This window comes from Thermothelomyces heterothallicus (genome assembly GCF_042370625.1).
Source record: "Thermothelomyces heterothallicus CBS 202.75 unplaced genomic scaffold P884_scaffold_32, whole genome shotgun sequence".
Taxonomy (NCBI): domain Eukaryota; kingdom Fungi; phylum Ascomycota; class Sordariomycetes; order Sordariales; family Chaetomiaceae; genus Thermothelomyces; species Thermothelomyces heterothallicus.
Window position 1 is genome coordinate 281,183 of NW_027192593.1, and position 22,619 is coordinate 303,801.

The 22,619-nt window shown below is 45.7% G+C and overlaps 4 protein-coding genes and 1 non-coding gene across 5 annotated transcripts; 4 read left to right on the forward strand and 1 right to left on the reverse strand.

Moving 5' to 3' along the window:
• Positions 1–15,287: 15,287 nt before the first annotated feature.
• On the forward strand, positions 15,288–16,591 carry P884DRAFT_264380 (uncharacterized protein). The gene has a single exon (XM_069441841.1). It carries the CDS (start codon positions 15,574–15,576, stop codon positions 16,210–16,212), a length of 639 nt encoding a protein of 212 aa, XP_069294113.1. The 5' UTR covers positions 15,288–15,573; the 3' UTR covers positions 16,213–16,591.
• Positions 16,592–16,656: 65 nt separating this feature from the next.
• On the reverse strand, positions 16,657–16,768 carry P884DRAFT_t167. The gene has a single exon. It is a non-coding gene; the product is annotated as a tRNA-Arg (tRNA).
• A 2,006-nt stretch (positions 16,769–18,774) lies between these two features.
• On the forward strand, positions 18,775–19,365 carry P884DRAFT_210534 (uncharacterized protein; the record flags this gene model as incomplete). Its single annotated transcript, XM_069439005.1, has 1 exon — positions 18,775–19,365. One exon carries the CDS (start codon positions 18,775–18,777, stop codon positions 19,363–19,365), a length of 591 nt encoding a protein of 196 aa, XP_069294114.1.
• Positions 19,366–19,410: 45 nt separating this feature from the next.
• Positions 19,411–20,199, forward strand: P884DRAFT_317130 (uncharacterized protein; the record flags this gene model as incomplete). The annotated part of the gene is made up of 1 exon (XM_069445303.1): positions 19,411–20,199. Exon 1 carries the CDS (start codon positions 19,468–19,470, stop codon positions 20,197–20,199), a length of 732 nt encoding a protein of 243 aa, XP_069294115.1. The 5' UTR covers positions 19,411–19,467.
• Positions 20,200–21,238: 1,039 nt separating this feature from the next.
• On the forward strand, positions 21,239–22,240 carry P884DRAFT_210602 (uncharacterized protein; the record flags this gene model as incomplete). The annotated part of the gene is made up of 2 exons (XM_069439008.1): positions 21,239–21,594; positions 21,634–22,240. The coding sequence occupies 2 exons, from the start codon at positions 21,239–21,241 to the stop codon at positions 22,238–22,240; spliced, it is 963 nt and encodes a 320-aa protein (XP_069294116.1).
• Positions 22,241–22,619: the final 379 nt, after the last annotated feature.

Sequence of the window (22,619 nt, forward strand, 5' to 3'; positions counted from 1 at the left end):
CTACCGTAACGAGTGACTATCTATATATATATATAACCCTGGTGATCACTCCTGATCACGGTGATCGTTAGTGATCGTATAGTAGTGATTACCCTGATTACTGGTGAGCGTAGTGATTATAGCGCTTCTTATGTTATGATTAGCCCTTCCGTTCCTTTGGCTTGATTGGTCTGTCTGTGCCGGCATCTGTATGTATATTTCCGTGACAAGTAGTTTAAAGACACGGCTTATAAGGAGATACGTAACTTGGAGAGTAGGGGAACGTAGAAGATCATCTTACGCAAGTAGGCAAAAGCGCGACCTATACCATTAAAATAGGTATTTATATATAAGTTTGACAAGGATAGTTTCTTAGAAAAGTATAAGGCAAGGATCTATATATAAGGAGATCTATAAGATATTAGCTTAGTAGAAAGTATATACGTAGCTACTCTAGTGGCGTAGTCGTTCCGTATAATAATAGCGATTATAGTGTACTTCGATTTGGAAGTCAAATAGTTCGATATAGTATAAGCGTTCCTTAATGCCGAACGACCGGAAGATAATCCTATTATCTACGAGTTACTAGAAGGATTTAAGTAGCTAGGAAAATATATAGAGTTACGAAGAGCTCTATATAGCTTAAGAGACTTGCTACTCTTATAGTATAAGGAGTTCTATAAAACGCTATTAGAACTAGGTATAGAATTATTAGGCAAAGAAAAATACCTCTTCCTAAGCTACGATAAACGTATTATCCTAATCTTCTATATCGATGACTTCTTAGTCTTCTTCTACAAAAGTAACGCTATAGCGGCCAAGCGTATAATAGAAGGAATCAAAGCTCGTTATAATATCTATAAGCAGGGTAATGTTAGTTGGTTCCTCGGTATTAGGGTAATTCGAGACCGACCTATATATAAGATATAGTTAGTCTATAACTAATATATTAGGAAGGTAGCGAGAAGATATAGACTAGACACGCCTAGTACGTACGAACTAACTCCCTTAAGCTATAAAGAATTAAAGAAGTTCGAAGGGAGCGCTACTAGTACGTAAATCAAAGAGTATTAGGAGCTCGTCAGATTAATCCTATACTATATAGTTATACTACGTCTAGATATTATATATGCCTGTTTAGTACTATCCTAATACCTAACTAACCTAGGGCTAGACTACTTATTAGAGGCGTAGCGAGTAGTAAGATATCTATTTAGGAGCTCTTGCCTATTAATTTAGTATAGAGGTGAGTAAGCACTAGATAGTCTAATGCTTATAATCATAGGGGACACTTTATATATAGATGATCTAGATATACGGTATTCGTTATAGAGATATATCTTCTTTCTATTTAGCGGTCCTATTACATAGAAGGCATCGCGCTAGGATACTATTATAATGTCGAGTATAGAAGCGGAACTTCTGACGCTCTCCCTTATAACAAGAGAGGCTATAGCGCTTAAAAGGTGTCACGGAAATATACATGCAGATGCCGCCTAGGCCACCGGCACGGATAGGCCAATCAAGCCGAAAGGACGGGAAGAACCAATCATAACGTAGGGAGCACTGTGAGCCCTACCATACGCTGGCTTACGATCACCAAGATCAGCGTAAAGTCACTAATCGCGATAAGCGGCTCACCAGGATCACTGACCAAGGACTGATCAAGGTGATCCGGGAAGGTTATATATACATATAGATAGTCACTCGTTATAGTAGACTCTGGAGTTCACCAGTGATAGCAACCGCCCTTACAATTACAGAACTTCTAGCAGCATCGCACTATTATAAGAGACAACTCTGTTGTTATGAACCCTTTGGCTTCACCAAATCCCTTAGACAACTTATACACTTGTCCCGTATCACTCACCTTCGTCTGAACCCTTTCAGAAGAAGTCTAAGTTAGGTTCGTCATACGTTACTATCACTCCCTTTGTTCTGTCATGGTTCAGAACGGAGGTAACTTCGACCTCGACATCGATATAGCTACCAACGTTACGGCCGAACAACTGCTCGCCTAGCTTGGTCAGCTCTAGCAGCGAATCTAGGAGTTAGACTAGAGAGACAAGGCTGCTCAAGCTCGAATCAAGGAACTTGAGAATGGCGAAAAGCACTCGCAGAAACTGGTTAACGAGGCCTACGCTAAAATCAAGGCGCTCGAGACTACCAAAGCAAGCCGTATCAAGATCGAACCACCTGGCAAATACGGAGGAACCAAGGAGGATCTCGTAGGGTTTTTGACAAACCTCCGATCCTACTTCCGGCTCAATGACGATAAGTTTCTAGATAACAAAGCCAAAGTCCTCTACGTAGCTACGAGACTAGAGGGCAAGGCACTTAGATGGTTCGAACCTACGTGGAACGACTACCTCACTAAGGAAGACGAGGACGACCGAGACGCCTTTATATAGGCAGTCTTTCGATCCTATAACCGTTTCGAAGAAGAGCTTCGGAAGGTCTTTAGCGACAAAGACGAGAAGATTCACGCGCAAGAAAGGCTCGCCAATCTCCGACAGACCAAGTTAGCAGCCTCCTACGCCATATAGTTTAGACAGGACATGCTCAAGTCTTAGCTTAACGACAAGGCGTTAATACAACTATTCTACAACGGCTTAAAGGAAAAGGTCAAAGACGAGCTATACAAGTACGACCGGCCTGAAACGCTAGACGAATATATCGTACAGGCTATTAGAATCGACGATCGGCTCTATACACGGGAATAGCAGAAACGAGGTCGAATGAACGGAACCACAGTTAAGGCCAACAACAAGAAAAAGCGAGCGTACGTTAGTACCTCGTACAGGACACATCCTAGAGCCATAGACGTAGACATAGTATAGAAGCAGGACAAGAAGAAGACGGCCAAAGACAAGTCCAATGCTACCTACTATAACTATAGAAAGAAAGGACATTATAAGCGAGAATATCGAAGCCCGAAGAAAGACTAGAAACCAGTCCCAGGAAAGGAAACTATGGTCATCGATAAAACCAAGGACATCGTCAAAGTAGCAACCACAAGCTACGAAGACAGGGACGGCGACACAGACAGTCTCGAATACGACAACAACGGCGAAGACGAATAGACGCCGTACTCTAAACTAGTTACTATAGACCCCGAGATAGGCATTGCCAAATAGGATACGGCAGGGGAGTATACGCTACCGATTTCGATTCTCCTAGCCTTGAGGCAGTAGGGTTTTACGGTCACGCAGAGACGGGATAGATCATAGACAACCGATACCTAAGGAGTCGACTAACCCGGACCGAACATCTTATTCCTTTAGGAACGGATCGAATGGTACTATAATGAAGTTTTTCGGCTCAATACGGAGCTACGCGAACGAGATGGATGCCTAACTTGACTTGCCTAGCAGAGCGACGAGATAAGGGACGAAATGAGGGAACTCCGACGTATCGTAGAAACCATTAAAGGGGAACAGCCTATGACGTACGATAGACCCGATAGTTATACCGCGTACTTCGATGATCAGCAACTTAGCTATGACGTATAGAACCCGGAGTACTAGTTTATACGCGCAAACCGCGGAAAAGACAAACGTATATAGGAAAGCTACTAGAAGAAACATTCCTACCTTAGCATTAGGGCACCTACGGTCTACGTATAGTAGGAAGGATTCGGAAAAGAATTCCAATATCTTCTAGGCGACGCTATACGACTACACCCTTGACATAAGGCATACGTACAAGTGCCCTGGTTCCAGTATATAGCACACGAATGCCGATACCACTTCTATGACAAATTCGAAAACAATCACTAGCCGACCCGATAGGAAAACGGGGACGGAAGTTTACGCCCTATAGAATAGGTCTACGACGCGGGAAACAGAGCGGCCGAATTACTCTAGAAGATCGAAACCTAGAGTCTAGAAGGCATCACGGTAGTTCCAAGACGAGCCTGGCCTAGGCACTGCGGAACAGGACAAGATATATAGGACTTATGCTAGAGCAACGATTGTCTCTATCACGCGGACGAAAAGAAATCGCGAATTCGGGAGCTTTAGATGAAGCTATAGACTGTACGATGAAAAGCAGAACGGACCTAATGGTAGGAAGCTACAAGCACTTAATGGCTTACGGAAATGAGAACGATTGACGAAGCCGCTATCAGCCGAACAATCGAAGAGGTTAGTACTAACCTAGGAAACGGGTCAGGGCCCTTCGAGGGGCCCGAAAACCATTAACGCCTATATAGCGGCGAGTAGTAGCGTAGTATAGGAGGAACTAGCGTAAGAGACTACTATATCGAGACCTCCCGGCAGAAACATAGGAAATCGCCGCAATCTTTAGACGACGATGGTAAGACAAGCGACTATAGATAACGGCACAATGGAAGTAGCACGAAATGCTCACACTAGTAGATAGTAAAGCAGAGATAAACCTGATTTCGCCGATACTTGTAAATCAGCTACAAATACCCTAGAGAATGAAACGGAAGCATGGTATAGTCAAAGGGCCATTCCTAATACAATAGGTACGTAGGGAGACCGAACCGATCGATATCACTATAGCAGGGAAGACTATAGTAGTCGTATTTAGCATTATAGACATAGGCGATAACAAAGACATAATACTAGGACTACTATAATACGAAGACTATAACCTGGACATTAGCTAGAAGAATGGTAGCCACCTATGACCCTAAACGGAGTCGTATTCGACTAGCGAGATAGGGAGCGCGTAAGGATCGCGAATAGACAATGCTCAAGGGAAGGCATGTCCTACGGATCTACCGCAAGAGATAGGCAGTGGCAGATAGACCACTACGGACTCTAGAAGAAGCGGCATAACGACACTGACGTTACGACAGGAGGAACGAGCTGAACCGCCGATAGCTATTCTCTCCGTTGACGAATGCGGAGCACTGCAATTAGAGCAATAGGTTAAGACAGGAGAAATCACTAGTATCGCTATAGACGGAACTAAATTCGCATACTATCAGAAAACCGAGAAACGAGATAAGACTAGGGAAGTACCAAGGGAGTACGAAGGACACCTAGCATTCGAACCAAAGTATCTAGAAGGATTACTAGAACACGGCCTATAGGATCACGAGATCAAGCTTAAGGAAGGAGCACGATTGAAGTTCTTCAAGATCTACTATACAAGCCAGACGTAGAACGAAGAACTTAAGCGATATCTAGAGGAGAACCTTTGAAGAGGATATATCTACCTGTCGACATCGCTAGTAGGCTACCTAATCCTGTTTATGCCTAAGAAAGACGGAAAGCTACGGTTATACGTCGACTATCGGCAACTTAACGAACAGACCGTAAAGAATCGATATCCGTTACCGCTAATCTTACAGCTCCGAGATTAGTTAGTAGGAGCCTAATATTTCACGTGTCTTGACTTGCCATCGGCCTATAACTATATACGGATCAAAGAAGGCGACAAGTGGAAAACGGCCTTTAGGACACCCTATAGCCACTACAAGTACCTCGTTATGCCATTTGGACTTACAAACGCGCTAGTAACATTCCAAGCCCTAATTGATCAAGCTATCCGACCCTTTCTCGACAAATTTACGGTATATTATCTCGACGACATACTTATCTTCTCTAAGACAATAGACGAACACCGGAAGTACGTAAAAGCAGTACTAGACGTATTATACGCGTATAAGCTATCAGTCAACAAGGAAAAGAGCAAATTCCACGTCAGGAAGACGGTATTTTTAGGATACGAGATATCCCTAGGACAAATCCAGATAGAACCCTTAAAGGTTGAAGCTATCAAAGATTAACCACGACCGACGTCAGTCATGGAAGTACAAAGTTTCATCGGGTTTACAAACTTCTACCGGATGTTTATCAGGAACTTTAGAGCAATCGTACGACCATTATACAAGCTTACCAAGAAGAACGCTAAGTTCTAATGGGAAGAGCGACACGAGCAAGCATTCACGCAAATTCGCGACACCATCACCAAGGATCCAGTGCTAGTACTACCAGACCCTAAGAAGCCATTCGAGGTAGAAACGGACGCTTCAGACTATACCATCGGAGGACAGTTAGGACAACGAGACGAGCAAGGGAAGCTACATCCTATAGCCTTCTTTTCAAAGAAGCTCGACGGACCACGTCTCAACTATCTAATCCATGACAAGGAACTACTTACAATTATCAAAGCTTTTAAGGAATGGCGACTATATCTTAGTGGCACGATCGAACCAGTACAAGTATACACGGATCACAAGAATCTACGGTACTTTACGACGACGAAGGAGCTTAACAGACGATAAATACGATAGGCAGAATTCCTCGCGGAATTCAACTTCGAGATCCGCTATAAGAAAGGCAAAGAAAACGTACGAGCGGACGCTTTAAGCCGACGAACGGATCATACGGAAGGACGAACGGAAACAACACTACCGTTGTTCAAGGAACGAAAAGACGGAATGCTACATCACGAAACACAGACACCCGTAGAAGAAGATCTACTCGACTCGTTCCTAGAATGCTACGTAATCTTTCGAGAAGAAAGGATCGACGAGGCATAGTATCAAGTAGCACCCGGACTAGTAGTACCTAACGGAGTGGAAGAAAAAGATGGAAAACTCTGGTACCAAGGCAAAGCGTACATCCACGACAAAGACCAACAGCTATAAATGATTCGAGAACTCTACGAGTCGAAACTCGGAGGACACAAAGGAGTCACGAAGACTGTCGCACAAGTCAAGAAACATTACGACTTTCCATAGTTAACGGCACGAGTTAAGGAAGTCGTACGGAGCTACGACATCTACAATCGAAGCAAGACGGTATAACACAAGCCGTATAGGCTACTTTAGCCGCTGCCAACAGCTGACAAACCATAGAGTTCAGTTACGATAGACTTCATTACGAAACTGCCAGAATCCAAGGACACGGCTACAGGAGTGATCTATGATAGTATTCTCACTATAGTAGATCGCCTAACTAAATGGGTATACTTCTTTCCCTACAAGGAGTCCTAGATAGCTAAATAGCTAGTAGACGTAATCTATCGGCAAGTTACATTAGTATACACTTGGCTGCAAGAATGGATCACCGATAGAGACACCAAGTTCGCATCGAAGTTCTGGCAAGCGTTAATACAATAATTAGGCGTTAACAGCAAGCTATTAACGGCATATCACCCGCAGACTGACGGACAAATGGAACGACTAAACCAAGTTGTCGAGCAATACCTCCGTTCTTACGTCAACTACTAGTAGGATAACTAGGTTATACTACTGCCAATAGTATAACTTGCTTACAATACGACGCCGACAGAAATAACCAAAGTCACACCGTTCTTTACAAACTACGGATACAAAGCAGACCTTAGGCAAGGACCAGAGGTCATAGTGCCAAGAGCAGCAGTCAAAGTAGAACAGATACATACATTACACGAGAAGCTTAAAAAGGAGCTCGAGTTTGTCAGAACCAGAATAAAGAACTACTACGACAAACACAGGCTCGAGGGACCTTGCCTAGAGAGGGGAGACAAAGTCTATCTGATCGTACAAAACCTACAAACCAAACGACCAAGCACGAAGCTAGACTTCAAGAAGGTCAGACCCTTCGTTATCAAAGAACGAATTTCGACATCTAACTACCGACTATCGTTACCATCATCTATACAACTACAGATAGATATTTTTCATATTTCACTTCTCGAACCAGCGCCAAAGAACGCTAAAATCGTCACGAACATCGAAGCGGAAGACAAAGAGGAAGAATAGGACGTCAAAGAAATTCTAGATTCACGTATCATTAACAGGGAACTGTAGTACCTAGTCAAATAGCTTGATTTTAGACCAGAAGATAACTTATAGGAGCCGGTTAAGAACCTAAACTACCCTAAGAAACTGGAACAGTTCTATTAGAGGAATCCTGACCGACCACGGGGGCCGACTTAGGAACCTAACCAGCGTCCAAGAAGGAAGAAGTACCGGTAGGAGCCGACCCTAGGGACAAGCCAACTGCTTCCTAGTCAATCACGCCGAAGGCGCCCGACGCCTGCGCCTGACCTGTCAAATCCTGTTCGTCTGACATCGGAGCCACCACCCCGTCCTCCTCATCTAAACCCCGTATACCTCGACGAACGAATTCATCACTCTAGTCACGTAACATTCGTTTTTGACGACGTAAACGCGTAAGGCGGCTTAAAGTTTGCTAAAGTAGATCTTCTGTCGCCAAAATTTCCTCCTCTAGCCTGTCTTGCTTACGCCAGTTACATAACACTACGACAAGTCAGAACGGAAACAAGAGGACAAATAGAAGTCACTTACAGGAATCCGCTACGTTCGGCCCGTCACAAGACTTTCCCTTACGCGCACAATTCAAGCACCTCTTGGAATTTCCCGACACAATACAACACTTCTTAGGCGTTACGTGCCAATAGTTAGAACACGGCATAGTTTCGGAACCGTCTCGCTCAATCGCAGCGACTAAGACACGACGTTCACGCGTTATATCGCGACGGCGTTTCTTTACACGGTCAGTCATGGTGAACGGCGAAAGGGAGCAAGGGGAGGGAACTCACAGGAGCAAGTTATGAGAGGGAGTTAGCGCTATTTGAAACGGCCTAAGAGGGCTTTCGGGTCGAAAGCCTCGGAGGGAGGGCATCGTGTCACGGAAATATGCATATAGATGCCGCCTGGGCCACCGGCACGGATAGGCCAATCAAGCCGAAAGGATAGGAAGAACCAATCATAACGTAGGGAGCACTGTAAGCCCTACCATACGCTGGCTTACGATCACCAAGATCAGTGTAAAGTCACTGATCGCGATGAGCGGCTCACCAGGATCACTGACCAAGGACTGATCAAGGTGATCCGGGAAGGTTATATATATATATAGATAGTTACTCGTTATAGTGGACTCTGGAGTTCACCAGTGATAGCAACCGCCCTTATAATTACAGAACTTCTAGTAGCATCGTACTATTGTGAGAGACAACTCTGTTGTTGTGAACCCTTTGGCTTTACCGAATCCCTTAGACGACTTGTATACTTGTCCCGTATCACTCACCTTCGTCTGAACCCTTTCAGAAGAAGTCTGAGTTGGGTTCGTCACAAAAGGCTATTTATAGATATCGATCTTAAGCTTAGAGAACCCTAGAATATCTACTATAACAATTAGCAAATGATTAGACTAGTAATAGCTAAAAACGAACATATTAATACTTGCCTATAGTATATAGATATCTATAATATATAGTTATACTAGGAAGTAGCGAAAGGAACATTTAAAGTAGTATATCTACTAACTAGTCAGATGCTAGTAGATAGGCTTACAAAATGACTTAGCTAATAAGCTTTTAAGCGCTAGAGAGCTCTCCTTAATCTTTAAGATATTAGTCATAGGCTTATATAACTAGGGGGTAGAAAATAAGTCAAATTCGTGAAACAAAATACCATCTAATACTCCCTATCTACTACTATTAGCTATTACTAGGATTAATAGCCTTGCCCTTGCCTTTATCCTTCCTAGGTGATAACAAAGCGCCTAACGCGTTATTAGAAACGCTAATACAAGCCTTACGACCCTCCTTGATCTTGCCTAGCTAGTAGAAAATGTCGTATATAGAGTAGGCGATCTTCGTAAAATATACGAGTTTAGCCTTATTAACCTCGTACTCCTCTATATCGTCCTTAACTTGCTCGGAGGAAACGCTAGCACGTTTAAGGTCATTCTAGAGAACTATATATAACTTCTTAAGATCCTATACGTAATTGTTAGTATCTCTGTCTTGCCTATATATTGGGGGTAAAGGGTAGGATCTAGGGACTTATAGAAGCCTTAGCTCTATCTAGTAGAGCCTTCGTCAAATCCTTTGCCGATCTAACGTAAGAAGTAAGACTATTCTAATTAGTATAAGTATCGCAAGAGCTATTGGACGTATAGGCAATCAACGTATATATCCTTACACTTATAGTAATTATAGGTATAGTGGTAATAGCGGGAGCTAGTGCCGGAATGATCGTGACATTTGCCGAAAGAACGTCCTACTAGAGCCGACTATATATACATTCTATAGGGCACCTTGCAAAGCTTACCAGCTTTAATGTTACTACATTTAGTTAGCTTGAACGATCTTGACATGACTAATAGAGCGCTTAGAAACTGTAATAGAGTCGCCATTATCGTCAAATCAATCAGAAGAAACCGAACCATACGAATTCGCTTGAAAACGCCAGATTCGTAGGATCGCTGAAACTCTACAAAATTAGCGATAGAAACACTTATAGGGTAGACCCTTTAGCGCGCTTATGCTTTCGAGGCATTATAGGAGCGGGAACTGACCTGCTGGCGGCCATATAGTTCGCGATAGGCATAGCCGACGAGTCATTAGTTGTTTCGAGCGTAGGAGGCGATATCTTATTATTATTACGATTACTACTAGTGATACTATCGCTATTGCGGTTACGATAGCTATATTTGAACTATAGCTTCAAAGGAATCGCTCTACTATACTTGACTCTTTTAGACTTCCGAATACGGAAGGCGGGCCCCTAAAGGAGCTATCGAGGTAAGAGCGACAAAGGATATAACACCAGGAATAGTATCACTATAAAGCGTAGTTAAACGACTATCGCGTTTAACTAGGGGGGGTGTCGGAAGCTATGGAGCTTCTAAGCGTATTAGCCACGCGTTTGCTATAGCTATATAAGGCTGTTTAACGCATTAGCTAGTCCCTTTGTCTATAAATACCACTCTTTTTATCTCCTTTGTAGATAGTTTCAACAAGGCACTCTTTTCCTTCGTATAGCCACCCACTATAGACTGCTTTCAATGCTCCCAGAGCTCCTACTACGTTCGGCACTATTACTCTTATGCCGTATATCGGTCCCTATAACCTTCTAGGTTGTCGTGCTGCGTTGATCAAGCCCTTGATCCACTGTAAACTTTTATACAGGGGATACGAGAGTTAGTCATAGCATTGATTTTTACTTGGATGAATATAGCAGTGCCGTAGTTGCTTCAGGTTCAACGGCTTGTGCTATGCTGGTTAGCTAGAAAGAGAAAGCGGCAGCCTGTGTTAGCAGGGCGTTGAGAATGGCTCGCCACAAGGACATGTTATTAAGGGGTAGAAGGCGTAGAACCACTCAATTAGAAGAACATCAGGGTACGCCGTACTGCCAAGTTACCCGGTGGTTAGTGCTAACTAATTAGTTCAGTACTACCACCTGTCTCCCGACAGGTAAGGCCAAAACCCCCGGACATGCCAATATTGCCGGATAGGTACACGTCCAAATATATGTCCAATTTTACTAGTCAACTCCCTATATTCGAAGACACAACCACTGCCACAAGCCTAATTTAACCACTTTCCTATATACGATGCCTCTGACCGACTATATCTAGGAACTAGCTAGTATATAGGCCGCCAAATGGCTCCTTGCCGCTCGAACGCGCCACCAAACCAGCCGCTTACCCTATAGAAACGAACCTAGTATACGGTACGTAGCTTAACTATTTAAGACTAGAAAGACCTAGGTTAGCCGGCACTTGAAGTCTTTGAAGAATACTAGTCTTCTAGCCACCAGTAGTAACGCGATTAGAAGACCTTGGTCGCTTCGAAACGACAAAGATTCCGCCCTCGAAGGATACGCGTACTAGCTCATCGAATCTGGTTCTCTTGCTACTAAAGATCTTCTTGAAGATGCTACTAACCGTTTATAGGCACGTTATAATCCTCCTTGCCCTCCTATTAGTAAGTACTAGTAGTCGCGTTAGAAGTAGGATTATCTATAGTTTTAGCTAATATTCTTTAAACTAGTCGAAGTAAACCGACTTTTAGCTAAGTAGTAGGTAGAAGATCTAGAGGTGTTCTTTAATAAACTTAAGGATACTATCAAAATATATAAGATTATTATATCTAGCTATTAGAATATAGATAAGATTAGATATATACTTATAATGTTAAATAGGTGGTTTAAGATCTTAATAGTTAAAACGGATAAGAAGAAGAAGGTTAGTTCCCTCCCCTAGATACTAATATAGAATGCTTACTATAGTAATTTCTTAGCTAGAGATTCCAGATCTTTATAATTAAGAGTTAATAAGCCTAATTAGCGTCGGAAATACGGTTAGTAATACCATTCTAGCATTCTATATCTTTAAATAGTAGCTATTAGAAGATTAGGATATTAAAGGTCTTAATAACGAGATATAATTCTATAAGTTAGATATAGCATTTAATAACTCTAAGATAATAATAGATTAGATATATTATTTTAATAAACACTCCTTTACTATCTATACCGAGTTCTAATAATATAGTATAAGCTTTAAGGAATGGTTTGGTTATAACTATTATAACTATAGTTCTACTTTTAGTATATACTTTATTAACCTAGATAATATTACTCCTAAAGATTTAATCTATATATTTATACTATTAGAAGAATATATATATTAGCTACTTATCTTAGATAACTTTATAGGACATTATAACCTCGAACTTTATAAATACTATCTCTTATTTAATATTCTTATTATCTTCCTCCCTCCCTATTCGATATATTTTATCTAGCTAATAGATATAAAGGTCTTTTATTATCTCAAGGAAGTATATTAACGATATCTCTAGTAGGTAGTTCGAAATAGCGATCTTATATTTATATAGGCAGACTTTGTCAAAGGATTCTAGGAAATCTAGGAGGCTAGTTTCAGATGTTAAAATATTATAGTAGGATTTAAAAAGACTAGTCTTTTTCTACCAAACCAATATATTATAATAGACCAGATCAAGGAGAAAGTGTTATCTAGTATAGCTATTAGATATCCTATAATGATTCCCGATAGTAAGTAATAAGTATATATAAAAAAAGGTATTAATTATATCTAAGAGCGGTATCTTAAGCTTTTTAGTTTACTAATATAAGAACATTTTCAGGATATTATATTGATAGTTAATAAGGGTTAGCTAATATATAAACATCTTAAGAACTTTATAAAGGATAAGAGAGCCTATCTAGCCATACTATCTACTAAGAAAATATAAGGCTAACTTGTTAAGCCAATAGGAGAGGTTATAATAAGTATAACCGTTTAATACATTCATTAGGTTTAGGAGATCCAGGCTTAGAAGAATACCAAGGCTATTCGAGATACCAGCCGAAAAGCTACCTATATTGCTATCAAGCAGATTAAATAGGATTATAGGGAGGAATATAAAGTCTAGAAGAAGCGCCCTAAAAACAAGATTCCTAGTACCAATAGGCGTTACCTTTATATAGTAACCTTCACTAAATTCCTAGAAAAGACTAACAAGAATAACTATCTTCCTCTTAATGATAACTACCCTCTTTAGGTTCTACCAAAGGAGCGTTAGCTACTAGCGTTTTTTGACTTAGGAGATAGAAAGGAAGTCCTAATCCCTTGGTTAGTAAAGAAGCCGTTATTAGAAGTCAAACTCCTATCCTCTGAGCGTCCTAGGATATAGATTAGCGGTACGTCTATAATGTCAATTAACAATAGTAATAATAATAGATTTGACTTTATAGATAGTAAAGATAAGTAAGAGGAGGATACTAAGTTACTATCTCTATCTAGGGTCAAGAAGGAGTCACCATATATAGCTATTATCAAGGATATTAGGAGGTTTAAGAAGCGACACGCCTACAAGTTAGCAGTAGCTACGCTAGGGATAGTAACGCTAGGGATAGCAACGCTAGGGATAGTAACGCTAGGGATAGTAACGCTAGGGACAGAAGATAATAACTATCGCTAGGAGGCTAAAAGAGAAGGCATTACCACGATTAAGAGCGATAGGGATAAGGAGTATAATATAGAGGGAGAGGGAGACGAAGGTAAGTTATATGACTAATTGTTCGACTAATTACAACCAGATAGAATTAAATTTTACTACGTTTTTAAGCTTTTTAGAACCTAGTTTACAATTAGACTATTTATAGCTATTTGAGGCTACTGTTACAAGGGTAATTGAACTTGATGGTACCTTTTGTATAGACACGAAAGTATGGGAAATTTGGTGGTGATGTGTCCGGCAATATTGGCATGTCCGGGGGTTTTGGCCCTACCTGTCGGGAGACAGGTGGTAGTACTGAACTAATTAGTCAGCACTAACCACCGGGTATTGCCGAGGTGTGAAGAGGATGAGGGTCCAAGGCCAAGACCGACATCGAGCATCAGCTAGAACAATCGGCACGACTCGACTTAAGGTACGGAATGCAGGCATGATTAATTAAGGATCGGCTAACTCGGCACAAACCTTCCTATCATTGTAGCTGCCGTCGATTCTGCCCAGCTTTTATAAGTTTGCATAGCAACCTAGGAGGGAAGGGAAGGTAATTAATTACATGTGATCCGAGTATTTAATTCGTGCTTGGTAACCTAAGGTAGGCAGGTACCTTTACGGCCGGTCTAGAACTTTCGAGGGACGGGGGTATACGAAGCTGGACAAGCGGAAAAAAATAACCCATATCTGTCTTGATGCACTGGTCATTTGTTAGTTTCCCTTTGGATGATCTCATTGCTTCTAATTCCAGGTGTATTTGTGAGTCGGCTTCCATATTTGCCCGTTCATGTAAAGGCAGCGTGGAGCATGCGTGGTCGGAATCCCATGGGGGCATGTCCGGAGCAATGCTGGCTTGGCTGCTTCTATTTCGATCACACTGCTTACTTACACGCTTAAAACCAGGTAGGCATCCAAGTACTACTGTGCAGTTAGACTACGGAGATTCTCTTCAGATCCGTGCACCACGCTAGTCGCCGCTTACCGGGTTTCCCCACAGCACCGGGTGTTATGCTTCAACTGCTTACGTCTTGGCGCGGATCGATCTTAGCCAGCGCTTTAGTGCGAGCAAGAGAATGCGCGCAAGATTTGGTCTCCAAAGCTCTTCGTTTGTAGTGTAACTGCTCCATAGCCAAAAGAAAAGGCTGTCAGGTTGGGGTTTTAAGTCCCTCCTAATTGCGTCTCGGCTAAGGCCGCAGAGTTAAAAGTACGTAGGTACCTATCTACTTCACTACCTACCTATGTACGGACGTAAATACAAATTGTGTAGGGACATAACGTAGTCCCCTCTAATTAATAGACCGTCTGACAGGAGACCTTCTCAGATATTGTAGACCCCTTTCTCGCTTATCGCCAACGCCGCATTGCAAGCTGGAGCTCGCATCTGGCCGTTATGTTTTGCAGAGGTATCTTACGACCTATTTTGGGTCACCTCAGGTGGGGCAAGAAGCTCAGCCACAACACTCGGTGTAATTATCACGTTGGGGTCTGATCGACATCATGCTTTGGAGAGAGTAGACCTTTGACAATTCTATTTCGAGATTCGGTCAGCGGCGCAACCCATTGCAACACCAGCTTGCAAGCTCATGGAACGTCAGCATGGCCATCATCGGCCGAGGCCGGGGTAAACGGCGACCAGAGGTTTTAACTCCAGAGCAGCTGATGGGAGGAACCAAATGGAATATATTAAGGGGGCATCTCGATTTGTAGTTTCCCATCAGCTCGAATCATCAACTCATCTGGTGTCAACTTCGCAACAATTGAGCAAAATTTGACAACTCGACCAAAATATAATTACGTTCATCAGCAAAAACGCACACTCCTTTCCCCGCTACACGATTCAAGATGAAGTTCCAGCTCATCACGGCGGCTGCTGCCATCTTTGCCGCGACCGCGGCAGCGCTTCCCGCCCCCCGGCCTGACAGCCAGGCCATCGACGTCCGTACCGACGACCTGATCGACGAGACGAGCGTCGAGGCCGTCGAGGCCGCCGACGCCCGAGATCTCGACACCCTCGACGCCCGCGCCCCGTTCGATCTCGGCGGTGACCATGATGTCGCCGTCGAGTATGCGGCCATCGAGGCCCGCGACACCGAGTCGGTTGAAGGCCCCGAGCCTTTTGACCTCGGGGGGGACGATGACGAAGAAGAGTATGCGGCCATCGAGGCTCGCGATTTCGAGGACGCTGAGGCGGCGGATGAGGAGAGCCAGGACGCCCCCGTGGAATTCGATCTCGGGGGCGATGACGAGGGTGCCGAGGATGAGGACGCTGAGGATGTCGTCGACAATGAGGACGATCAGGCCGGTGACTTTGACGCCATCGAAGCCCGCGACGAGGGCTCTGCGGAGGTGTCTCACGACTTTGACGCGGAAGCCGAGACGGACGACGCCACCGAGGATGTCGAAGCTCCCGATGGCGAGGTTACGGACGCCGCCGATAGTGAGGCTACCGATGCCGATGAAGATCAAGACCTGGATGAGTGAGGTGGGATTTAAAAGGACGGCCTGCTATTAAGCAGGGATTTGACGATGTTCTTTTGGCTTCTTATTTGGTCTCGATGGTGGCACTGTTTAGAGTGGCTTGGGAAAGCGGCAATTCAACTGTTTTGTGCAAATCATTTAGCTTGAAATGTATATACGGCACGCACCATTGTGTGTATTTTCTCGAACTCTGAGCTCTTGTTAAAGTTTCGATTCGTCTGAAATTTTTGATCAGTTCCATCTTCCCTACCACATCACCCTGACCGGCTGTCATTCCCTCTACTTCCCTGTAGCCGACTGCTCGGGGAGACAATAGGAAATCAGGACCAAAGCTGGGTCGCTCGAGCTGATAATCGAGGGAGAGGATGGAGGTGCAAAAAGCAACACGGTTGGTGGTAGGGGAAGGAACAAAAATATTAAGATGTAAGCGGTCTTAAAGAGACCGATCGATCCACCCAGGGGTCGAACCTGGAACCTCCTGATTACCTGATCAACCAAGATAATGATGATATCCGAAGTTGAGTCGTAGTCAGACGCTCTGCCATTGAGCCAGCGGACCCTGTTGTATTTTTATGCTTGGCGTTGAACTCATAAAGGTTTCGCTAGTGCGACATTTTTTTTCTCCGGTGAAAAATCTTCTTGCTTTCACTCCATGCTAAGCCCAGTTGTGGCCAGAGCGCAGGTCCACTTCAAGCTCCATCATTTCTCTTAAAGGATGGAAACTAGAGCTTTCTAGGCACAACTATACCTGAACAGGGAGAGGAAGGAAAGAGGAAAAGAAGAAGGCTCACATTACATATCACCTACTCCGACCGAACATCCCCGACTATACATGAAATGCTTAACTATATAGGCGTTATATAATATACGTATGTCGAGATGCTGATTATATCTGACACCAAAGTATTCTCAGGGTAATTCACTAAAAGCTAGGATATCAGTCATGGATAATAATGTATATAAAGGGGCTATAGTTCATAGGTTTACGATATCATTTGTCAGGGGAGAGGCAAGTAAGTAATTACTTATTAAATGAAAAGCATGGCTAGAACCCTACTATACCTGCAGCTATATATTAGTATACAGCTAGCTTGAGTTATAACCACTTTGAAGCTACTAACGTCTAATATACAAAGGTCTTCGATATTAGGGATCTGTATACCTTTAATGCTCCTACACTCTCTAGAAGCTATCAGATCTTGTATGTGGAAAGGGAACTGCTGCCAACCTAAGCTAGCAGGCTCATATTGGTTGTGACGGCTGGAACACCTCTGTTTACTTTCCTGACCTGAACGGTTTCCAGGGAGGGTCTGTCCACAGGCAGCAGATCCACTAATGGTTCTTAAGTCGATATTTAAGTCTTAACTGAGCACTTATAGCCTTTCGTTTTGGAAGTATGGGGAAACTGGTCAACGCCATGCTAAAAGGACGTCCGCTTTTGCATTTTTCTATCTCCCTGACCATTATCTGGGAAATGATAGAGAGCAGAACTGGTGACATCGTTATTTAGGATAGCCGTGACGAGGATACCAACACCATTACATCTGGCGGGAGCAGGCCCTTCCAAATGACATTAAGATGAGAGAGAGTTGCTTCTTTTGACCTAATCAAGGCATGCTTTGACATTGTGAGCCCAGAAGGGGAGCAGCGTCTATCGGCCCCCTTAGAGAAGTTTACCTCAATTGAGGGCCTTCTATATCTACACACGTAACGTCAAAAGACATGTCTTTAGCATTTATAATGACGGCTAGGTAGTCTGCAGCTCCCCAGACACCGTCGGCAAACTCATATAATATCTGCCTCGAATGAATGTCGTACCGAAAAGGATGCTCAACATGGCTCTTGAAGGTGACCACAAATTTTCTGAAAATAGCTATCTAACAGCACCCCGTCGTCAAATTTTCAGAACCCATTTCCCTTCTTCAAATTAACCTGATATATAATCAAAGTTCGTTTTCATCCTAAGGAAGTGTCAACCCACTAATATGTTTCAAGGGGAATGATGGGATCTGACATATTTCCCAACCCCCTTTCTTCCGTCACGCTTGTTCTCCTCCTCTTTGGCGAGTATTCTTTGAGGAGGCTCTCAATTCGCATGCTCCTTGATAACCGCATTTGACAGACGCTGACCCGCATGGCCCAATCTCGCATCGCTTCGCTATTCAGCATTCAAGGACCGGGTCAAGGGAGAACTGCTTAATCACAGCAAGATGCTCCTGCAGGCTTTGCTCTTCCGTCACTTTGTGCTCCTTCCCGTCCCTTCGTCCTATAACTATCGGGCAGGTCGCACCGTGCACTGAGTTCATGGTTCGGACCTGCAAGTGGGGGGATTCCAGATGTTCCTGCCCTACTTTCATTGCGTAATTAATTATATTCTCTTCTCTTCAGGGCCATGGTAGGACAAAAGCAACCTCGACTGTGGCTGGTTGAAAACAACACGTGATTACGGCGCGATAGGCGGCTTAATTACTTAATTATGTTGGATTCTCGTAGCTGCCCAACGGAAAACTCTGAACTAGATTCTTATCGAACCCTGCTGGCCGTTCTCACATCATGTCTGCCACAATGAATTGTCAGGAAGATCATGAATCAGGACATGAAGCATCTCCTTGTGGGTATGCTGGCGTGATCGGTGCGGGCATTGCTGGTCTCGCAGCTTCCATTGCCCTTCGCCGCGCGGGGTGGGATGTGGAGGTGTTCGAGAGGTCACAGTTCAAGAACGAGGTTGGCGCCGCAATCACCATGACGCCCAACGCCGCCTTGGTCCTGAGTCGCTGGGGTTTCGACATGGAAAAGGCAATGGCAATGCCAAATCGGTCACTGGTAATCCGTTCGGCCACAGATCCTTCCGTTACCCTGCAGCGACAAGATTATGCCGACGGCGATGGGGTGCTGAAATATGGCGTATGGTCATTTCACCGCGTGGACTTGCACAGCGAGCTGAGGAACCTTGCCACGGCGCCGCCTACGGACGTGGTTCCTGCAGCTCCCGTGCAGATCAAGTTGGGATGCAAGGTCGAGGGGTTGGATTGCGAGAGTGGAGTTATAAGGCTGGCCAATGGCCGGACTATCCACAAGGATTTGATCGTTGTTGCGGATGGCGCACATGCAAGTATTCCCTGGAAGGAGTCAATGCTCGTGCAATTCACCTACTAACACAGAACACGATTGATACAGAGTCAGCTGATTTCCGAAGTCGCCGGACATCCCTGCGAAGCCCGCCGGAACGGCCGATCCATCTATCGCTGGCTAGTTCCCATGGACATCGTCATGGCCGACCCGGAGCTCGGGTCCGTCTACAGCAGCGAGCACTCCGGTTTTGTGGCGTGGCTGGATCCGAGCACCCAAGCGTTCTGGGTCAGCTATGTATGCCGCGGCGGCAAGGTGCTGAACATCGCTCTCGTGCACGATAGGCAACCCGGCGGTGACGAGGACGGGGTGTGGCACTCGCAGGTGGCAAGGGAAGAGGTCCTCTGCGTAGCCAAAAACTTCCATCAGTCGATCAAAAGGATGATTTCCATGCCTACTGAGGACGGCATCCATGTTCATCATGCGAAAACACGACCGCCGCTGGACAGCTTCGCCCGCGGCCGCACCGTGGTAGTGGGCGATGCCGCACATGTCATGATGCCCTCCTACGCCGCCGGCGCGGGTATCGCCATCGAGTCGGCAGCCTCACTGGAAGTTCTTTTCCGGAAAGTTGACGGAAAGGATGGCCCGACCGTGAGATACCGACTCCGGCTCTTTGACAAATTGCGCATCCCTCGATGCAACCTCACCATGTTGGTATCCAATAGTCCCCAGGATCAACCCCGGAAATCCGGTGTGGTAGATGAGATACGCAAATTCTACCAGGGACCGTTGCCACCTTCTGATGCACTGCCGTACTCCAAAGCCTGGAGAGATGTACTCTTTGGACACGACGAATTCCGGGCTGCCGAGACACTGCTGACGGATGAAGGGTTAGAGGTCAAGACGTACCTTGCATAATCAGCAGGAGATGGTCGAATGCCATTGAACGGATGCTGCTTGTGGGGGCGATATTAACTTGACATGGGATGATTGCTGTCGGTTGAGTGCATGTTGCTGTTAGGAGTCTCGCAACACCCGGAGTGCCTGATTCGGATTTATCCGCCCCTGAGTCCCTCGCCGAATTCGGAAGTAAGGAAACGGTCAGTTGCTTAACCAAACTCTGATGGGCAGAGCTAACATGTACTGAGGGCGAGGGGAAGGTAACGGTAACATTGAATTCATCTATTTCCCAACCCATTTTTGGGTTGAACCACACATCACCACATTCCGAATTAGGCTTTCAAAGTGGCCCTTGGGGTGTTCTAGAATGACCTGGTCGACCTTCTATAGTTAACCCCCCCCCCCCCCCGGGGGCATTGAAGCGAGTCCCGTTGGTGACACCGTTCCAATAAAAGGTCCAGTCACCGGGCTCATCGTTGCGTCTGTGATATTGAACCACCGGGTTTAGGCGCCCCATGAGACCCTTTCTGAGGCCGCACTGGAATGCCGAGAAGCCCTCATGACAGCCACAACGAAGCGTTGCTATCATGAAGTTACCGCCAAGATGACCCTGGGCCACAGCGAGACGGAATATCTCACGCCGGCCCTGCCAATGCTCACTCTGGTCGGTAAAATCGGCAACCGTTCATTTATCCTCATGAAGTTTTGTCCTCGTATAACCCAACAATGCTCCGGATAGTGTTTGTTACCACCTTTTCAATCGTGATATTAATTCCAGAGCACGCTTGGCACCACCTTTCCGACTGCGTGTGCCCGCCAACCCCACCCCCCCGGATCTCTGATTTACCGCCGGCAGTCGAGCTTTGGGGGAAAGCTGGCACCGACCGACGGCATGCACTGCGCGAAGGTTGCCGGGCTTCATAATTATCTGCACGATGACTCCCAACCCCCCTCCCATCTGGGAGATCTGCGCGTTCGCTCTCGTCGATCACGCACATATCACGCACATCCTCCCTACTCTCTGTAGCGGCACGGACCGGGAGCGGCTGCTGAAGCAATGAGATCCATCTATCTCGGACTGGCGGCGGCGGCCTTGTGCTGGACCGGCGCACTCAGCGCCGATCCAGCGACGGCGAAAGACGAAGCCGAGTTGGCGGCGGCCTTGGTCAGGCGGCACCGCCTTTCAAGGTCATATAACGGGCACCGCTTCGCGAGCAGCAACCTGGGTGAACTTGGTGTGCGCCAGTCTACCGGCCAATGCGGCCCCGAATACGGGAGATGCCCCGGAGATCTCTGCTGCTCCGAGTACGGCTTCTGCGGAGACTCGATCGACCATTGCCATCCGCTCTTCCGCTGCCAGCCCGACTATGGCACTTGCGGATGGCCCAGGGACCCTCCGGCCACGTCGACATCGTCATCGACTCCGCCCGCAAGCACCAGCACCAGCTCCAGTTCCAGTACGAGCACGTCTCAGCAACCGCCATCTACGACCTCGAGCAGCACTACCAGGATTCCGTCCTCGACGTCGACTTCGTCCGGCCCGACCCCAACCGGCCCCCTCGAGGTGACCAAGGACGGCAGGTGCGGCAACAACACCATCTGCGTCGGCAACCCCAGCTTCGGCCCCTGCTGCTCCCAGTTCTTCTGGTGCGGCTCCTCGGAGGAGTACTGCGGCGCCGGCTGCCAGAGCCAGTTCGGCGCCTGCATGGGCGTCCCGGGCATTCCCGGCGAGCCGCCGAACAACATCACCACCAGCTCCGCCACCACGCCTCCCGGAGGCGCGCCGACGAGCAGCTCGACGACGGCGACGTCGACCTCCACCACGGTCACCTCCAGCAGCAGCACCACCAGCACCTCGTCGTCCCCTCCCGCCTTCACGCTGCCCCCCGGCCAGGTGTCCAGCACCGACGGCAGGTGCGGCAACAACGTGAACTGCCTCGGCTCCCAGTTCGGGCGCTGCTGCAGCCAGTTCGGCTGGTGCGGCGAGGGCGACACCTACTGTGGCTACATCGCCGGCTGCCAACCCAACTTCGGGTACTGTGATCCCCGCCCGACGTGACAATTTTAACCCTTGCAACGAGTATTATTAGGCAAGGGCTTGGTGTAAATAGGGGTGACTACTTAAGGGGGAGTTATATTAGTACTGTGGTGCGGAGCTTAGCTTGTCACTTATCATTGCACTGAGAGTACTTTGCTGGTGTCGAGCGTGGCGAAACTTGATTGCGAGACTGTATCTTCCTGACAGCCCGCTTCCATTCTTTTGCTTCTTATTCATTATGCTCTCTAGACATGGAGAGTCAGAGGCATAATTACCTAGATACCGAGTACGTCTTGAAGAGAAGCATCTGCCCCATCCTGCCCCATCTAAGCATAATTTTATTCTTCCTCTTTTACTCCTCTCACTTCGGACATGTGTTTCTCGTGAATTTTTTGGCCCA